We start from the raw sequence: 13,028 nt of genomic DNA, 5'->3' as shown, positions 1-13,028 counted from the left end.
TTCCTATCCCAGATTTCCCAGTCCCAAATTTCATATCCCAGGTTTCCCATCCCAGTTTTCCCAGTCCCAGGTGACTTATCCCAGCTTTCCTATCCCAGATTTCCCATCCCAGCTGTCCCATCCCAGCTTTCCTATCCCAGATTTCCCAGTCCCAAATTTCATATCCCAGGTTTCCCCATCCAGATTTCCCAGTCCGAGGTGTCTTAGCCCCAGTTTTCCCATCCCGGGTGTCCCATCCCAGTTTTCCCATCCCGGGTGTCCCATCCCAGGTTTCGCATCCCAGGTGTCCCCTCCCAGCTTTCCCAGTCCCAGATTTCCCAGTCAGAAGTGTCTCTGTTCCACAGATTCGAGTCCCAGGTATCCCTGCTCCCAGTATCCCTATCCAAGGTGTCCCAGGTGTCCCACTCTCCCATATCCCAGTCCCAGCATCCACCCGGCTCCAGGAAAACCCTGGACTGTGCCCAAGGAGCAAGGGACACCCTGGGGCTGCCCCAGCACGGTCCCCACCCAAAATCACCCCAGTGCCAGGTCCCTGGGGGAGCCCGAGCCCCCACCTGGGGACAGGGACCCAGGGTGGCGTTGGGTGGGTGTGGGGTGGGCACGAGGGGATTCTGAGGGTGCAGGGTGTGTTCACAGCAGGTTCTCCCCGCTCCCACCCCCTCCCCACATTGCAGCTCGTGGCTGGGAGCCCCCCTGGAGCAGTTGCCCACCCCGGCGCTGACCCTGGAGCTGGCCACGCTGCGCGGGAATGCCGAGAGGATGCGGGAGCGCTGCCGGGCGCTGGGGCTGCGCCTGCGCCCCCACGTCAAAACACACAAAACCCTGTGAGTGCCACCCCAGAACCCCCCAGTATCCACCCAGTGCCTCCCCGGAATCCCCCTCTATCCCTCTGGGTCCCCTCAGTACCCCTCAGCCTTCACCCAGTTTTCCTGCCAGCATCTCCCCATCCTCACCCCAAAATCTTTCTCCAGCATCCCCCCATCCTCCTTATCAGCATCCCACCAGCTCCTCCCCAGTATCCCCCAGCTTCTCCAGTATCTTCCCAGCATCACTCCCAGTGCCCCCCATCTTCCTCACCTTCCCACCCAGTATTTCCCAACCCTGCCCCAGTTTCCCTCAGCATTCCCCCAGCCTCTCCCCAATATCCCTCCAATATCCTCCCAGCATTCCCCCACAGAATCCCTCCAGCATTTTCCCAGTATCCCTCCCAGCATTCCCCATATCCCCCTTCCTCAACGTCCCCCCAAATATCCCTCCATTATTCCTACAGATCCCTCCCAGTACCCCCATCCTCTCCCTTAGCACCCCTCAACTTCGTTCAGACATCTTCCCAGAATCCATTCCAGCACCCCCTCATCAGCCCCAGCTATTTCCCCATCCTCCCAGTATCTCCCCACCATCCTCCCAGTATCCCACATCCTCTCCCTTGCACCCAGCTTCTCCCCCAATATCCCTCCAGCATCTTCCCAGAATCACTCCCAGCTCCTCCTCATCCTCCCTACCATCATCCTCACCCTCCTCATCCTTCATCTCACCATCCTCACACTCCTCATCCTCCCTACCATCATCCTCACCCTCCTCATCCTTCATCTCACCATCCTCACACTCCTCATCCTCCCTACCATCATCCTCACCCTCCTCATCCTTCATCTCACCATCCCCACCCTCCCCCCAGTATCCCCCCCGTGCCCCCCAACTCTCCTTTAGCTCCCACCCTCTCCCCAGCACCTTCCCAGAATCTCTCCCATCACCTCTCCATCACCCCCTCCTCCTCCTCCTCCTCCTCCCTCCCCGATTCCAGGGAAGGGGCGGCGCTGGCCACGGGCGGGACCCGCCGGGGCATCGTGGTGTCCACGCTGGCCGAGGCTCGTTTCTTCGCGGCCGGGGGCTTCGATGACATCCTGTACGCCTTCCCGGTGCCCCGCTGGCGTCTGGCCGAGTGCTCGGAGCTGGCCCAGCGCCTCCAGCAATTCCAGGTGCTCGTAGACAGCCCCCAGGGGCTGGAGCTGCTGCTGCAGAACCCCCTTCCCGCTGGGAAGCGCTGGCTGGTCTGGCTCAAGCTGGATTGTGGGAATGCTCGGGGTAGGTGACCCCCAAACGCACCCTGGGGTGCAGGGAGGGGGCATCGTGTGCTGTCCTGAGGGGTTTCATCCAGGATGGGCCGTGGGGTGGGATGCTCTGAGTGCCTCCCGGATCCAGCAGCTCAACCAGGATGAGGCATTGAAGTCCCCTAAAAGTCATCAATCAAGGATGTTCCTTAGGGAATGATGTCCTGCATCCCTCCAACACACCGGGTCCTCCATCCCAGCCATGATGGAGTGTTTAAAGCCCCCCAAAATCATTATTTAAGGATGGTGCATAGGCAGGAATCCCCATGTCCCTCCAGATCCTCCATCCCATGATGGAGGATTTAAAGTGCCCCAAAAATCGTTATTTTAAGGATGGTCCATGGGAAGGAACCCCCATGTCCCTCCAGATCCTCCATCCCAACCATGAAGAAGCATCTCAGCCCCTCCAAAGTCATTTTTCCCAGCCATGCCTGGGAAACACGGCACAAGTGGCCCCAAATCCCCACAATGGGATTTTCCAGCCCCCGCCTTCCCTCCCCATCCCCACATTCCCAGCGCCAGGATGCTATATGGGGGCCATGTCCCAGTGTCCCCTCCCACACTCCTGTCCCCTCCCCAGCCGGGATTCGTCCCTCGGATCCCGAGGCTCTGGCTTTGGCCCGCGCCATCGCCCAGGGCTCCCCGGAGCTGGTGACACTCGTGGGGGTCTACGCCCACTGCGGGAACACCTACGGCTGTCGCGACATCCCGGCCATCCAGGCCATCGCCAGGGACACCACGGCGGCAGTGCTGGAATTCGTCACCGCGTGAGTGGCCGGGATGAGCGGGATTCCGGGGATTTGGGGACAGGAGGGGTCAAGGCGGCCGCTGTCCCCTTCCCCAAGTGTGGGTTGTAAATGCCAATCACCCCCATAAAGGGGCCCTCAAAGCCCCCCCGGGGGGCGCCGGGGGGTGGTGGCGGCGCCGCTCGCCTTTGATGTGGCGGCGGGGGCGAGTTGTGACCTGGGGCATTGTCCCCTCCCTCTCCCTGTCACCCTTTCATCCCACCGGGGGTTCGCATCCTGCGGGGAATTGCGGCCGGATGGTTCCTGCTGGGAGCAGGGGGAGGGACCCTCCTCCCCCCATCCGCCAGGGACAGGGATGTGCCCACCTGGGGACACATCCCGGGGGTCACCGGCCCGTGGTGGCACCGGGTTGTGGTGGGGACACCCCAGATCCCACCCCCTCCCCAAAATCTGGGGGCTAACAGGCACATCTGGGGGTCCAGAAATACCTGGGAGGGGTCCCAAGGACATCTGGGGGGGGTGCTCGGGCACATCTGGGAGGGGTCCCAGGCACCCAGTGGCATTTCTGGCACATCTGGGAACAGCCTGGCACAGCTGAGGGGATCCCAGGCACATCTGGATGATCTCTGGCACAACTGCGGCCTCACAACCACATCTGGGGGCACCCTCGCACATCTTGGGGAGGTGTCCAGAACATCTGGGGGTTCTTATTCACAGCTGAGTGTGCTTTAAAACATCTGGGGGGGTGTCCAGCTATACAGCTGGATCCCTGGCACATCTGGAGCTGCTTGGGCACATCTGGAGGGTGCTCTGCCACATCTGGGGGGATCTGGAGGGACTCACACCAACCCTGAGTCTTTGAGGGGACTCTCGGGCACATCTGGATGTGTCCCCAGCACATCTGGATGTGTCTCCAGCACATCTTGAGCTCTCCCTGGCACATCTGGATGGTTCCCTTGAGCGTTTGGTGTGCTCCCCAGCACATCTGGGGCACCCAGAGGTGCAGGACCCCCCTCTGGTCCTGTTCCCGGCGGTGCACGGGGGATGACAGATCCACCTCTGCTCACCTGGGGGTGACATCCCCGATGACCCCCCGTGTGTCCCCAGGCTGCGGCAGGCGGGGATCCCGTGTCCCCAGGCCACCATCGGCTCCACCCCGTCCTGCAGCCACCCGGTGCCGGAGATGTCGCAGCTCACCGAGGTGCACCCGGGCAATTACCTGTTCTACGGTGAGCAGTCACGCGTGTTCTACGTGTCCCCCGAGGGTGGGAGGCGGCCAGGCTGAGCCCCTTGTCCCCCGCAGACCTGCAGCAGACCCAGCTGGGCTCGTGCCGGCCCGAGGAGGTGGCCATCCGTGTCCTCACCAGGGTCATCGGCCACTATCGCCACCGCGGGCAGCTGCTGGTGGACTGCGGCTGGTCCGGGCTGAGCCTGCACGGCCGCGACCGGGGACCCGCGGGCTGTGCCGCCATCGAGGGCCACCCCCAGCTCCGGTGACACCCGCGGGGACGTGGGAAAGGGAGGGGGGGACAGGCGGGGACGGGAGGTGACAGCCGTGCCTCGTGTCCCGCAGGCTGGTGGGGCTGACCCAGGAGCACGGGCAGGTGGAGGCTGTGGATGGGGAGCTGGATTTCGAGCAATTCCCGCTGGGAAGCACCTTGGCGCTCATCCCGTACCATGTGAGTGTCACAGCTCAGTGTCCCCCCTGTCACAGCTCTGTGTCCCCTCGGTGCCAGCCCTGTCACTGCTCAGTGTCCCCCCTGTCACAGCTCTGTGTCCCCTCGGTGCCAGCCCTGTCACCGCTCGGTGTCCCCTCTGTCACAGGCCTGTGCCACGGCTGCCATGCACCCCGTGTACTTCGTGCACGCTGCCGGGAAGGTGGTGGAGCTCTGGCGCCCCGTGCGCGGCTGGTAGAGAGGAGAGAGAGGAGATTCCGGGATTCCGGGGGGATGCAGCCGCATCCAGACCCTGCACCCAGACCCTGGACCAAGACTCTGCACCCCCAGCGAGACCCTGCACCCACTCCAGGTCCTGCATCCACGTGGGATGCTGCACCCACTCCCACTCCCTGCACCCATTCCCACAGCCATTCCCACTCCCTGCACCCACTCCACGTCCTTGTCCCTCCACCCACGCCACGATGCCGCGCCCACGCTGAGACCCTGCGCCCCCCCTCCAGGTGCTGCGCCCACACCTGGGCTCAATAAAGCTGCTTTTCCCGCTTTCAGACATTTATTCCCCCGGGGAAGAGCCGCGGGGAGATGGAGGGGGGCGTGGGTGACACCGTCCCTTCGCTGCCGCCGATCCCAGTTCGGACCAGTCCGGTCCAAGTTGGACCCGTTCCGGTGCGAGATTCCCGGGCGGGACTCGAACCTGCGACCCCCTGTGCTGCGAGGGGCCACGCCCCTCCTGCCGCGCGCAGCCAATGGGAGCGCGCCCCGCCCGGCCCTGCCCGGGGGAGCCACGCCCAGCCCGGCCCGGCCCAGGCGCGACGGGGCGGCCGAGGGGAGCCGAGCGGGGCCGGGCGGAGCCGAACCGGGACCGAGCGGGGCCGGACGGAGCCGAGCCGGGCCGAACGGAGCCGAACTGGGACCGAGCCGAGCCGGGACCCAGCGGGGCTGAACGGAGCCGAACCGGGACCGAGCCGAGCCAAACGGAGCCGAACCGGGCTCCAGCGGGACCGAGCGGGGCCGAACGGAGCCGAACCGTGACCCAGCGGGGCCGAACCGGGACTGAGCCGGACCGAACGGAACCGAGCCAGGACCCAGCGGGGCCGAACCGAGGCCGAGCGGTGCCGGACGGGACCGAAGCGGTTCGGAGCGGCTCGGAGCAGTTCGGTGCCGCTCAGCCTCGGTTCGGCCCGGCCCGGAGCGGGGTCCCGGGCCGGTCCCGGCGATGCGGCCGCTGCCGGTGCCGCTGCTGCTGCTGCTGCTGAGCCCGGTGCGGGCGGGACGGGACCGGGACGGGACCGGGACCGGGACCGGGACCGGGATTGGGACGGGACCGGGACAGGGACGGGACCGGGACCGGGATTGAGACCGGGCCGGGACCGGGATGGGACGGGCCGGGTCTCCCGCTGCCCCCGGGGCGCTCCGGTCACTTCACTCCGTGGCTTTTGTTGAAGTTTTTTGGGTTTGGTTCCGTTAAGTTTGGGCCATTTCGGTTCAGTTCCTTTTCTTTCATTTTATTCCATTTCCCTCCATTTTTTTCTCTTTATTTTCTTTTATTTTCCTGGTTTATTTCCTTTTCATTTTCCTTTCTATAATTTTCTTTTTATCATCCTTTTTATTTTTTCTTTTATTATATTTTCCTCTTTCATTCGCCGTTTTTGAATTTAATTTATTTTCCTCCTTTACTTTTTATTTCCTTTTTTTATTGTATTTAATTTTCGCTGTTTTATTTCACCCTGTCTTTACTTTCCTTATTTTCCTTTTTATTTCCCTTTATCTCACGTTATTTTCCTTCCACTTTAATTTAGTTCAGCTTTTCCTTCCCTTCTCTTTTATTTCGTTTCTTTTCATTCTTTTCCATTCCAGTGCTGTTTACCTCATTTTTATTTCCTATTTATTTCCTTTCCTTTTTACTCTTTCTGTTCGACTCCCCGCTTTTTTTTACTTCCCTTTCTCATCATCATTTATTTTTATTACTCTTTAATTCCCCCTCTCCAAACCCCTTTTTCCATGGTTTTTTGGGGCGCTCCCGGTGGGAATTCGCGGATTTTGGGGGAAACTGAGGCAGGATCTCCGCTGTGCCCGCAGGTGCCGGGGCGGCTCGGGGGGTGCCCCCCGTGTCCCCCCGATGTCCCCGAGCCCTGCGACAGCCGCTGCCCACCCTGCGCCCGCAGTGAGTACCCCCCAAACCACCCCGAACCCCCGAACCCCCCAAAAAACAAAACCCCAAAAATGCCCCAAACCCGCAGCGCGGAGCCCCACGGAGGAGGAGCCGGAGGAGCCGTGCCCGCCCTGCCCGCCCTGCACCCGTGAGTGCCACCAAAGGGGGCACTGGGGGGGGTCCCCTCTTGTGCCTCGGTTTCCCTCTTGTGCCTCAGTTTCCCTCTTGTGCCTCAGTTTCCCTTTTGTGCCTCAGTTTCCATTTTGTGCCTCGATTTCCCTCTTGTGCCTCGATTTCCCTCTTGTGCCTCAGTTTCCCTTTTGTGCCTCGGTTTCCCTTTTGTGCCTCGATTTCCCTTTTGTGCCTCAGTTTCCCTTTTGTGCCTCGGTTTCCCTTTTGTGCCTCGGTTTCCCTTTTGTGCCTCGATTTCCCTTTTGTGCCTCGATTTCCCTTTTGTGCCTCAGTTTCCCTTTTGTGCCTCGATTTCCCTTTTGTGCCTCGGTTTCCCTTTTGTGCCTCGATTTCCCTTTTGTGCCTCAGTTTCCCTTTTGTGCCTCGATTTCCCTTTTGTGCCTCGATTTCCCTTTTGTGCCTCAGTTTCCCTTTTGTGCCTCGATTTCCCTTTTGTGCCTCAGTTTCCCTTTTGTGCCTCGATTTCCCTTTTGTGCCTCGGTTTCCCTTTTGTGCCTCGGTTTCCCTTTTGTGCCTCAGTTTCCCTTTTGTGCCTCGGTTTCCCCTTGTTGCTCTTTAATTTCGTCTTTTGTGCCTCTTTTCCTTGGGGTGCCTCAGTTTCCCTTCATCATGTCTCTTTCCTTGTGTCATTCCTTTATTTCCCATATTGTGACTCAGTTTCCCTTAATATCTCTTTCCCTATATCATTCCTTTATTTCCTATACTGTGCCTCAGTTTCCCCTTGCTGCTCCTTAATTTCCCCTTTTGTGTGCCTCAGTTTCCCCGTGTTGCTCTTTCATTTCCTCTTTTATGCCTGTTTCCCCTTGGGGTGCCTCAGTTTCCCTTTTGTGCTCTTCATCATGTCTCTTTCCTTGTGTCATTCCTTTATTTCCCATATTGTGCCCCAGTTTCCCCTTGCTGCTCCTTAATTTCCCTTTTTCACTCCCATTTTCCTCTTGTGCCTCAGTTTCCCCTTTTGTGCCTCAGTTTCCCTTCATCATGTCTTTCCTTGTGTCATTCCTTTATTTCCTATGTTGTGCCTCAATTTCCCCTTGCTGCTCTTTAATTTCCCCTTTTTGTTCCTCAGTTTCCCTTTAGTGCCTCAGTTTCCCCTCATTGCTCTGTAATTTCCCTGTTTTTGTGCCTGTTTCTCCTTTTGGTGCCTCAGTTTCCCTTCATTGTGTCTTTCCTTGTGTCATTCCTTTATTTTCCACATTGTGCCTCAGTTTCCCTTTGTTGCTCCTTAATTTCCCCTTTTGTGCCTCACTTTCCATCCTGTTTCATTTTCCTTACATTGTGCCTCAGTTTCCCCACATCATTCCCTCATTTCCTCTTGTCCTGCCTCAGTTTCCCCTTTTGTGCCTCAGTTTCCCTTTCTCACCTCATTCCCTTTTTGTACCTGTTTCCCTTTTCACCTCATTCATTCCTGTGCCTCAGTTTCCCCTTTTCCCCCCTCATTCCCCCTTTCTGTGCCTCAGTTTCCCCTTTTTGTGCCTCAATTTCCACTTTTGTCCATCATTCCCTTTTTGTGCCTCAGTTTCCCTTTTTTGTGCCTCAATTCCCACTTTTGTCCCTTGTTCCCTTTTTGTGCCTCAATTTCATTTCATTCTCTCCTGTGCCTCAGTTTCCCTTTTCCCCTCATTCCCCTTTTTGTGCCTCAGTTTCCCTTTTTTCCTCATTCCCCTTTTTGTGCCTCAGTTTCCCTTTTCCCCCTCATTCCCCCCTTTTGCACCTCAGTTTCCCTTTTCACCTCATTCATTCCTGTGCCTCAGTTTCCCTTTTCCTCCTCATTCCCCTTTCTGTGCCTCAGTTTCCCATTTTTGTGCCTCAATTTCCACTTTTGTCCATCATCCCCTTTCTGTGCCTCAGTTTCCCTTTTCCCCTCATTCTCCTTTTTGTACCTCAGTTTCCCTTTTTTCCTCATTCCCCCTCACTGTGCCTCAGTTTCCCTTTTCCCCTCATCCCCTTTTTGTGCCTCAGTTTCCCTTTTCCCCTCATTCCCCCTCACTGTGCCTCAATTTTCCCCCGTGTCCCCAAACCTCCAGAGCTGTCCCCAAACCCGGGGGTCTCACCCCCTTACCCCTCTCCAAGGGGAAACTGAGGCACAGCCCGCAACACCCGCACCCCTTTCCCTTCATTTTTGGGGTTCCCCCAGACGAGGCCGCGGCTCCTCTCCCTGAGGGGACCCCGCCGGTGTCGGGGACCCCCCGGGTGACCCCGCCGGTGTCGGGGGCTCCCCCCGAGCCGCCCCCCGGCGACATCATCCCCCTGTACTGCGCCCTCCTGGCCGCGCTCGTCGTGGGGCTCGTGGCTTACGTGGCTTTCAAGTGGTGAGTGCGGGGATTTGGGGACACGCGGGGATTTGGGGACACGCGGGGGGTTGGGGACACCCCCGTGACCCCCTCCCCAGCTGGGACACCTGCAGGAAGAAGCGGCAGCTGGACAAGGCGAGGGACGCGGGGGACGCGGAGAAGCTGCGCGGGGACAGCGGGGACAGCGCCGGGCTGGAGCCACCGCGGGCACGGGAGCGGCGCGGGAGCGGCGGTGGGGACACACGGACACGGGCTGGGGACACACGGACACGGGCTGGGGACACACGGACATGGGACTGGGGACACACGGACATGGGGATTGGGGACACACGGACATGGGGCTGGGGACACACGGACATGGGGATTGGGGACACACGGACACGGGGATTGGGGACACACGGACATGGGGCTGGGGACACACGGACACGGGCTGGGGACACACGGACATGGGGATTGGGGACACACGGACACGGGCTGGGGACACACGGACATGGGGCTGGGGACACACGGACACGGGCTGGGGACACACGGACATGGGGCTGGGGACACACGGACATGGGCTGGGGACACACGGACATGGGGTTGGGGACACACGGACACGGGCTGGGGACACACGGACATGAGGCTGGGGACACACGGACATGGGTTGGGGACACACGGACATGGGGATTGGGGACACACGGACATGGGCTGGGGACACACGGACATGGGGCTGGGGACACACGGACATGGGGGGAATCGGGGACACACGGACATGGGGCTGGGGACACACGGACGTGGGGTGGGGACACACGGACATGGGGCTGGGGACACACGGACATGGGGCTGGGGACACACGGACATGGGGGTTGGGGACACACAGAGCTGGGGGTTTTGGGGTGATATCCGTGCGTTTGGGGACGCCCGGACCTGGGTGGGGTTGGGGGGAGATACAGTCCTGGGGAGGGTTTTGGGGACACCCAAACCTGAGGGGGTTTGGGGTGAGATCTGCAGGTCTGGGGACACACAGAGCTGGGGGATTTGGGGACACACAGACCTGGGGAAGGAACTGGGGACACGCAGACCTGGAAGGGTTCGGGGACACCCAGCCACGGGGGAATATGGGGGAGATCCGAGGGTTTGGGGAGATCCGAGGGTTTGGGGACACCCAGCCCTGGGGAGGGTCAGGGTTTGGGGGCAGTGAGAATTCTGGGATGGGATAATGGGATAATGGGATAATGGGATCACGGAGCACTTGGATGGGGTCGGGCAGCACGGGGTGGGGTTCAGGAGCATCCAGATGGGATCAGGGAGCCCCCAAAGGGGTCGGGAATCCCCTAAACGGGATTAGGGAGCCCTGGCTGGGGTCGGGAGCCTCCCCCATCCCTCGGTCCGTCCCTCCCGGTGTGGAATTGGGGGTGCTGACCCCGTCCCGCCCCGCAGAGCCCCCCGAGGGTCCCGGCGGGGTCGCGGTGTCCCCGCGGCGCCAGGAGGAGCCGGCGGAGCTGCAGCGGCTCCTGGAGCGGGGAGCGCCCGGAGGCGCCGCGGCCGCCCCGGGGGATGTCACCTCGGCCGTGTGACACCGCCCGGGATTCCTGGGGGGGTTTTACGTGGGTTTTGTACTTTTTTAGGGATTTTTAGGGGGGTGGGACGGGGGAGTTTTGGTGGCTGGTCCTTGGGTGGGGGCATTAAACGTGTCGCTGGGTGCCACCAGGGTTTGTGTCCTCGGGTGTCTGTGCGTCCCTGGGGTGTGTCCCTTCAGGTGTTCAAGCATCCCCAGGTGTCCATGTGTCCCTGGAATGTGTCCACGTGTCCCTGGGATGTGCCCCCTTGGGTGTCCCCAAGTGTCCCCAGCTGTCCGTGAGTCCCCTCAGGTGTCTGTGTGTCACCAGGATTTGTGTCCTCAGCTGTTTGAGTGTCCCCAGGTGTCCCTTTGTCCCCAAGGTGTGTCCTTGGGTGTCTCTGCATCCCTGGGCTGGGTGTCCCCAGGTGTCCCAGATTTCCCCAGGGCCTTGTCCCAAGGATGGGACCCCTCAGGTGTCCCTGGGATTCGTGTCCCCAGGTGTGTCCTGGGATGTGTCTGTGTGTCCCACACCCACCCCAGGCATGGGTGGCCCTAGGAGAAGGAGGGGACACCATAAAGACCCCAAGGCAGGTGGCACCAGGGACAGAAAAAGCCATTTTTAACCCCAAAATGCTCCCAGGTCACCCCAAACTTCCCCTCCCAAGGGATCCAGATTCCCAGGAATGCTGAGGGTGACAGGAGGTCACCAAAGCAGAGGGGACATCCCAAGCCAGGTTCCCCTTGTGTTGATTTTGGGGTTCAGGGTTGTTTTGGGTTGTTGTTTTTTTTTTTTTTTCTTTTGATTTTTTATTTCTCTTTTTTTGCTCTTTTTTTTTACATAAAAAGTTCCGTAAAAATTGGATAAAGTAAAATGCTCGAAGCAGTAAAATCAATCTTATCAACATGGCCAGAAATCCGCAATATTTACAGGGAAAACGGAGGAAACCTCGCAGAACCAAAAGGAAAAACCAAGGAAACAACCAAAAAAACAAACAAAAAAACCAAAAATAAAAAAATCTGGGAATAACCCCCAAAATCTCCTGCCAAACGTCCCCGTGGGATCGGCACGTTTGGGGCTGAAAGCAACGGGGAAAAAAAAAAAAAAAAGCAAATTATTATCAATATATTCACATATACGTTAAAATATAATACAGAGCTTGGGAGCAGTGCTGGGAGAGCCAGGCTTGGGAAAGCCTGGATCAAGTCAGGCTTGGGAAAGCCAGGCTCATCCTCAGCAACAGGAACCAAGTTTGTTTTTCCTTAAAAAAACCCAAAAAAAATTCCATCATGGTCATAATAATAATAATTAATAATAATAATAATAAATTCACAGGTTGGTGGCTCGGAAGGGCGAGTCCTGCTGGGAATGGGGGGGTTATTCCAGGGGCTATTCCAGCTCTGTGTCCTCTTTGGGCTTGTAGAGGATCCCAAATTTCTGCATGTATTTCTTGATGTACTCCTTGGTTTTGTGTTTGACGTTCTCGTTGCACTCCAGGTCCTCGGGGTTCTTGCAGTACTTGAGCTCCTTGTTCATCACGCCGTGGGTCAGCTGGGGGAGGTGGGAATTCCATGGGAATTCCAGGAGTCAGTCCTGCAATTCACTCCCCAGCCACTTCCCAAATATTCCCTCTTATCTCCAGACACTCCCTGAGCCACTGTCATACCATTCCCTAAATATTCCCTAAGTATTGGGTAGTGTTCCCTTAATATTTGCTGTTATTGTCCAAACATTGCCCAAGTTATTGTTATATTACTCCCCAAATATTCCTCAAATATTCCCCAAATATTCCTCAAATATTCCCCAAATATCCCTTAAATATTCCCTAAATATCCCTTAAATATTCCTCAAATATTCCATAAATAGTTGGTAGTCTTCCCTCAATATTTGCTGTTATTTTCCAAACATTGCCCAAGTTATTGTTATATTACTCCCCAAATATTCCTCAAATATTCCCCAAATATTCATCAAACATTCCCTAAAGATTGCCTAAATATTCCTCAAATATTTCCCAAACAGACCCCAAATATTCCCTAAATATTTGGTAGTGTTCCCTCAATATCTGCTGTTTTTTTCCAAGCATTCCCAAGCTATTTTCCTATTATTCCCTAAATATTCTCTGTTATTTTCCAGATATTGCCCAAGCTATTGTTGTATTACTCCTCAAATATTCCTCAAATATTTCCCAAATATTCCCCACATATTTCCCAAAATATTCCTCAAATATTTCTGAAATATTTGGTATTGTTCCCCAAATATCTGCTATATTTTCCAAACATTCCTCAAGTTATTTTCCTATTACTCCCCAAATATTTCCTG

At 57.5% G+C, this 13,028-nt stretch overlaps 3 protein-coding genes across 3 annotated transcripts in view; 2 read left to right on the top strand and 1 right to left on the bottom strand.

Annotated features, from left to right (window-relative positions):
* Nucleotides 1-628: 628 nt before the first annotated feature.
* Nucleotides 629-5,076, top strand: LOC306800692 (D-serine dehydratase-like). The gene is made up of 7 exons (XM_079302967.1): nt 629-824; nt 1,802-2,082; nt 2,689-2,875; nt 3,962-4,083; nt 4,158-4,347; nt 4,428-4,533; nt 4,679-5,076. Exons 1-7 carry the CDS (start codon nt 760-762, stop codon nt 4,766-4,768), a joined length of 1,041 nt encoding a protein of 346 aa, XP_079159093.1. The 5' UTR covers nt 629-759; the 3' UTR covers nt 4,769-5,076.
* Nucleotides 5,077-5,579: 503 nt separating this feature from the next.
* On the top strand, nt 5,580-10,727 carry LOC306799080 (uncharacterized protein; the record flags this gene model as incomplete). The annotated part of the gene is made up of 6 exons (XM_079299616.1): nt 5,580-5,794; nt 6,613-6,697; nt 6,774-6,833; nt 9,012-9,186; nt 9,267-9,400; nt 10,591-10,727. The coding sequence occupies exons 1-6, from the start codon at nt 5,750-5,752 to the stop codon at nt 10,725-10,727; spliced, it is 636 nt and encodes a 211-aa protein (XP_079155742.1). The 5' UTR covers nt 5,580-5,749.
* A 1,091-nt stretch (nt 10,728-11,818) lies between these two features.
* SETD2 (SET domain containing 2, histone lysine methyltransferase) overlaps nt 11,819-13,028 on the bottom strand; it is a 41,084-nt gene continuing 39,874 nt past the window's right edge. Inside the window, 1 exon segment of the mRNA XM_079300800.1 lies at nt 11,819-12,260. Within this exon segment, the coding sequence (XP_079156926.1) occupies nt 12,099-12,260 (162 nt within the window). The 3' untranslated portion in view covers nt 11,819-12,098.

This window comes from Erithacus rubecula (genome assembly GCF_903797595.1).
Source record: "Erithacus rubecula genome assembly, chromosome: 3".
In the NCBI taxonomy this organism is placed as follows: Eukaryota; Metazoa; Chordata; class Aves; order Passeriformes; family Muscicapidae; genus Erithacus; species Erithacus rubecula.
Note: the sequence above shows the minus strand (reverse complement) of the source record. Positions and strands in the feature narration are given on the sequence as shown.

Bases quoted from the DNA above. Each gene is read 5' to 3' on its own strand.
- LOC306800692 (XM_079302967.1), top strand. From the start codon at position 760: ATGCGGGAGCGCTGCCGGGCGCTGGGGCTGCGCCTGCGCCCCCACGTC. The intron at 2,083-2,688 runs GTAGGTGACCCC...TCCCCTCCCCAG, and splicing joins GGATTGTGGGAATGCTCGGG to CCGGGATTCGTCCCTCGGAT. The intron at 2,876-3,961 runs GTGAGTGGCCGG...GTGTGTCCCCAG, and splicing joins GTGCTGGAATTCGTCACCGC to GCTGCGGCAGGCGGGGATCC.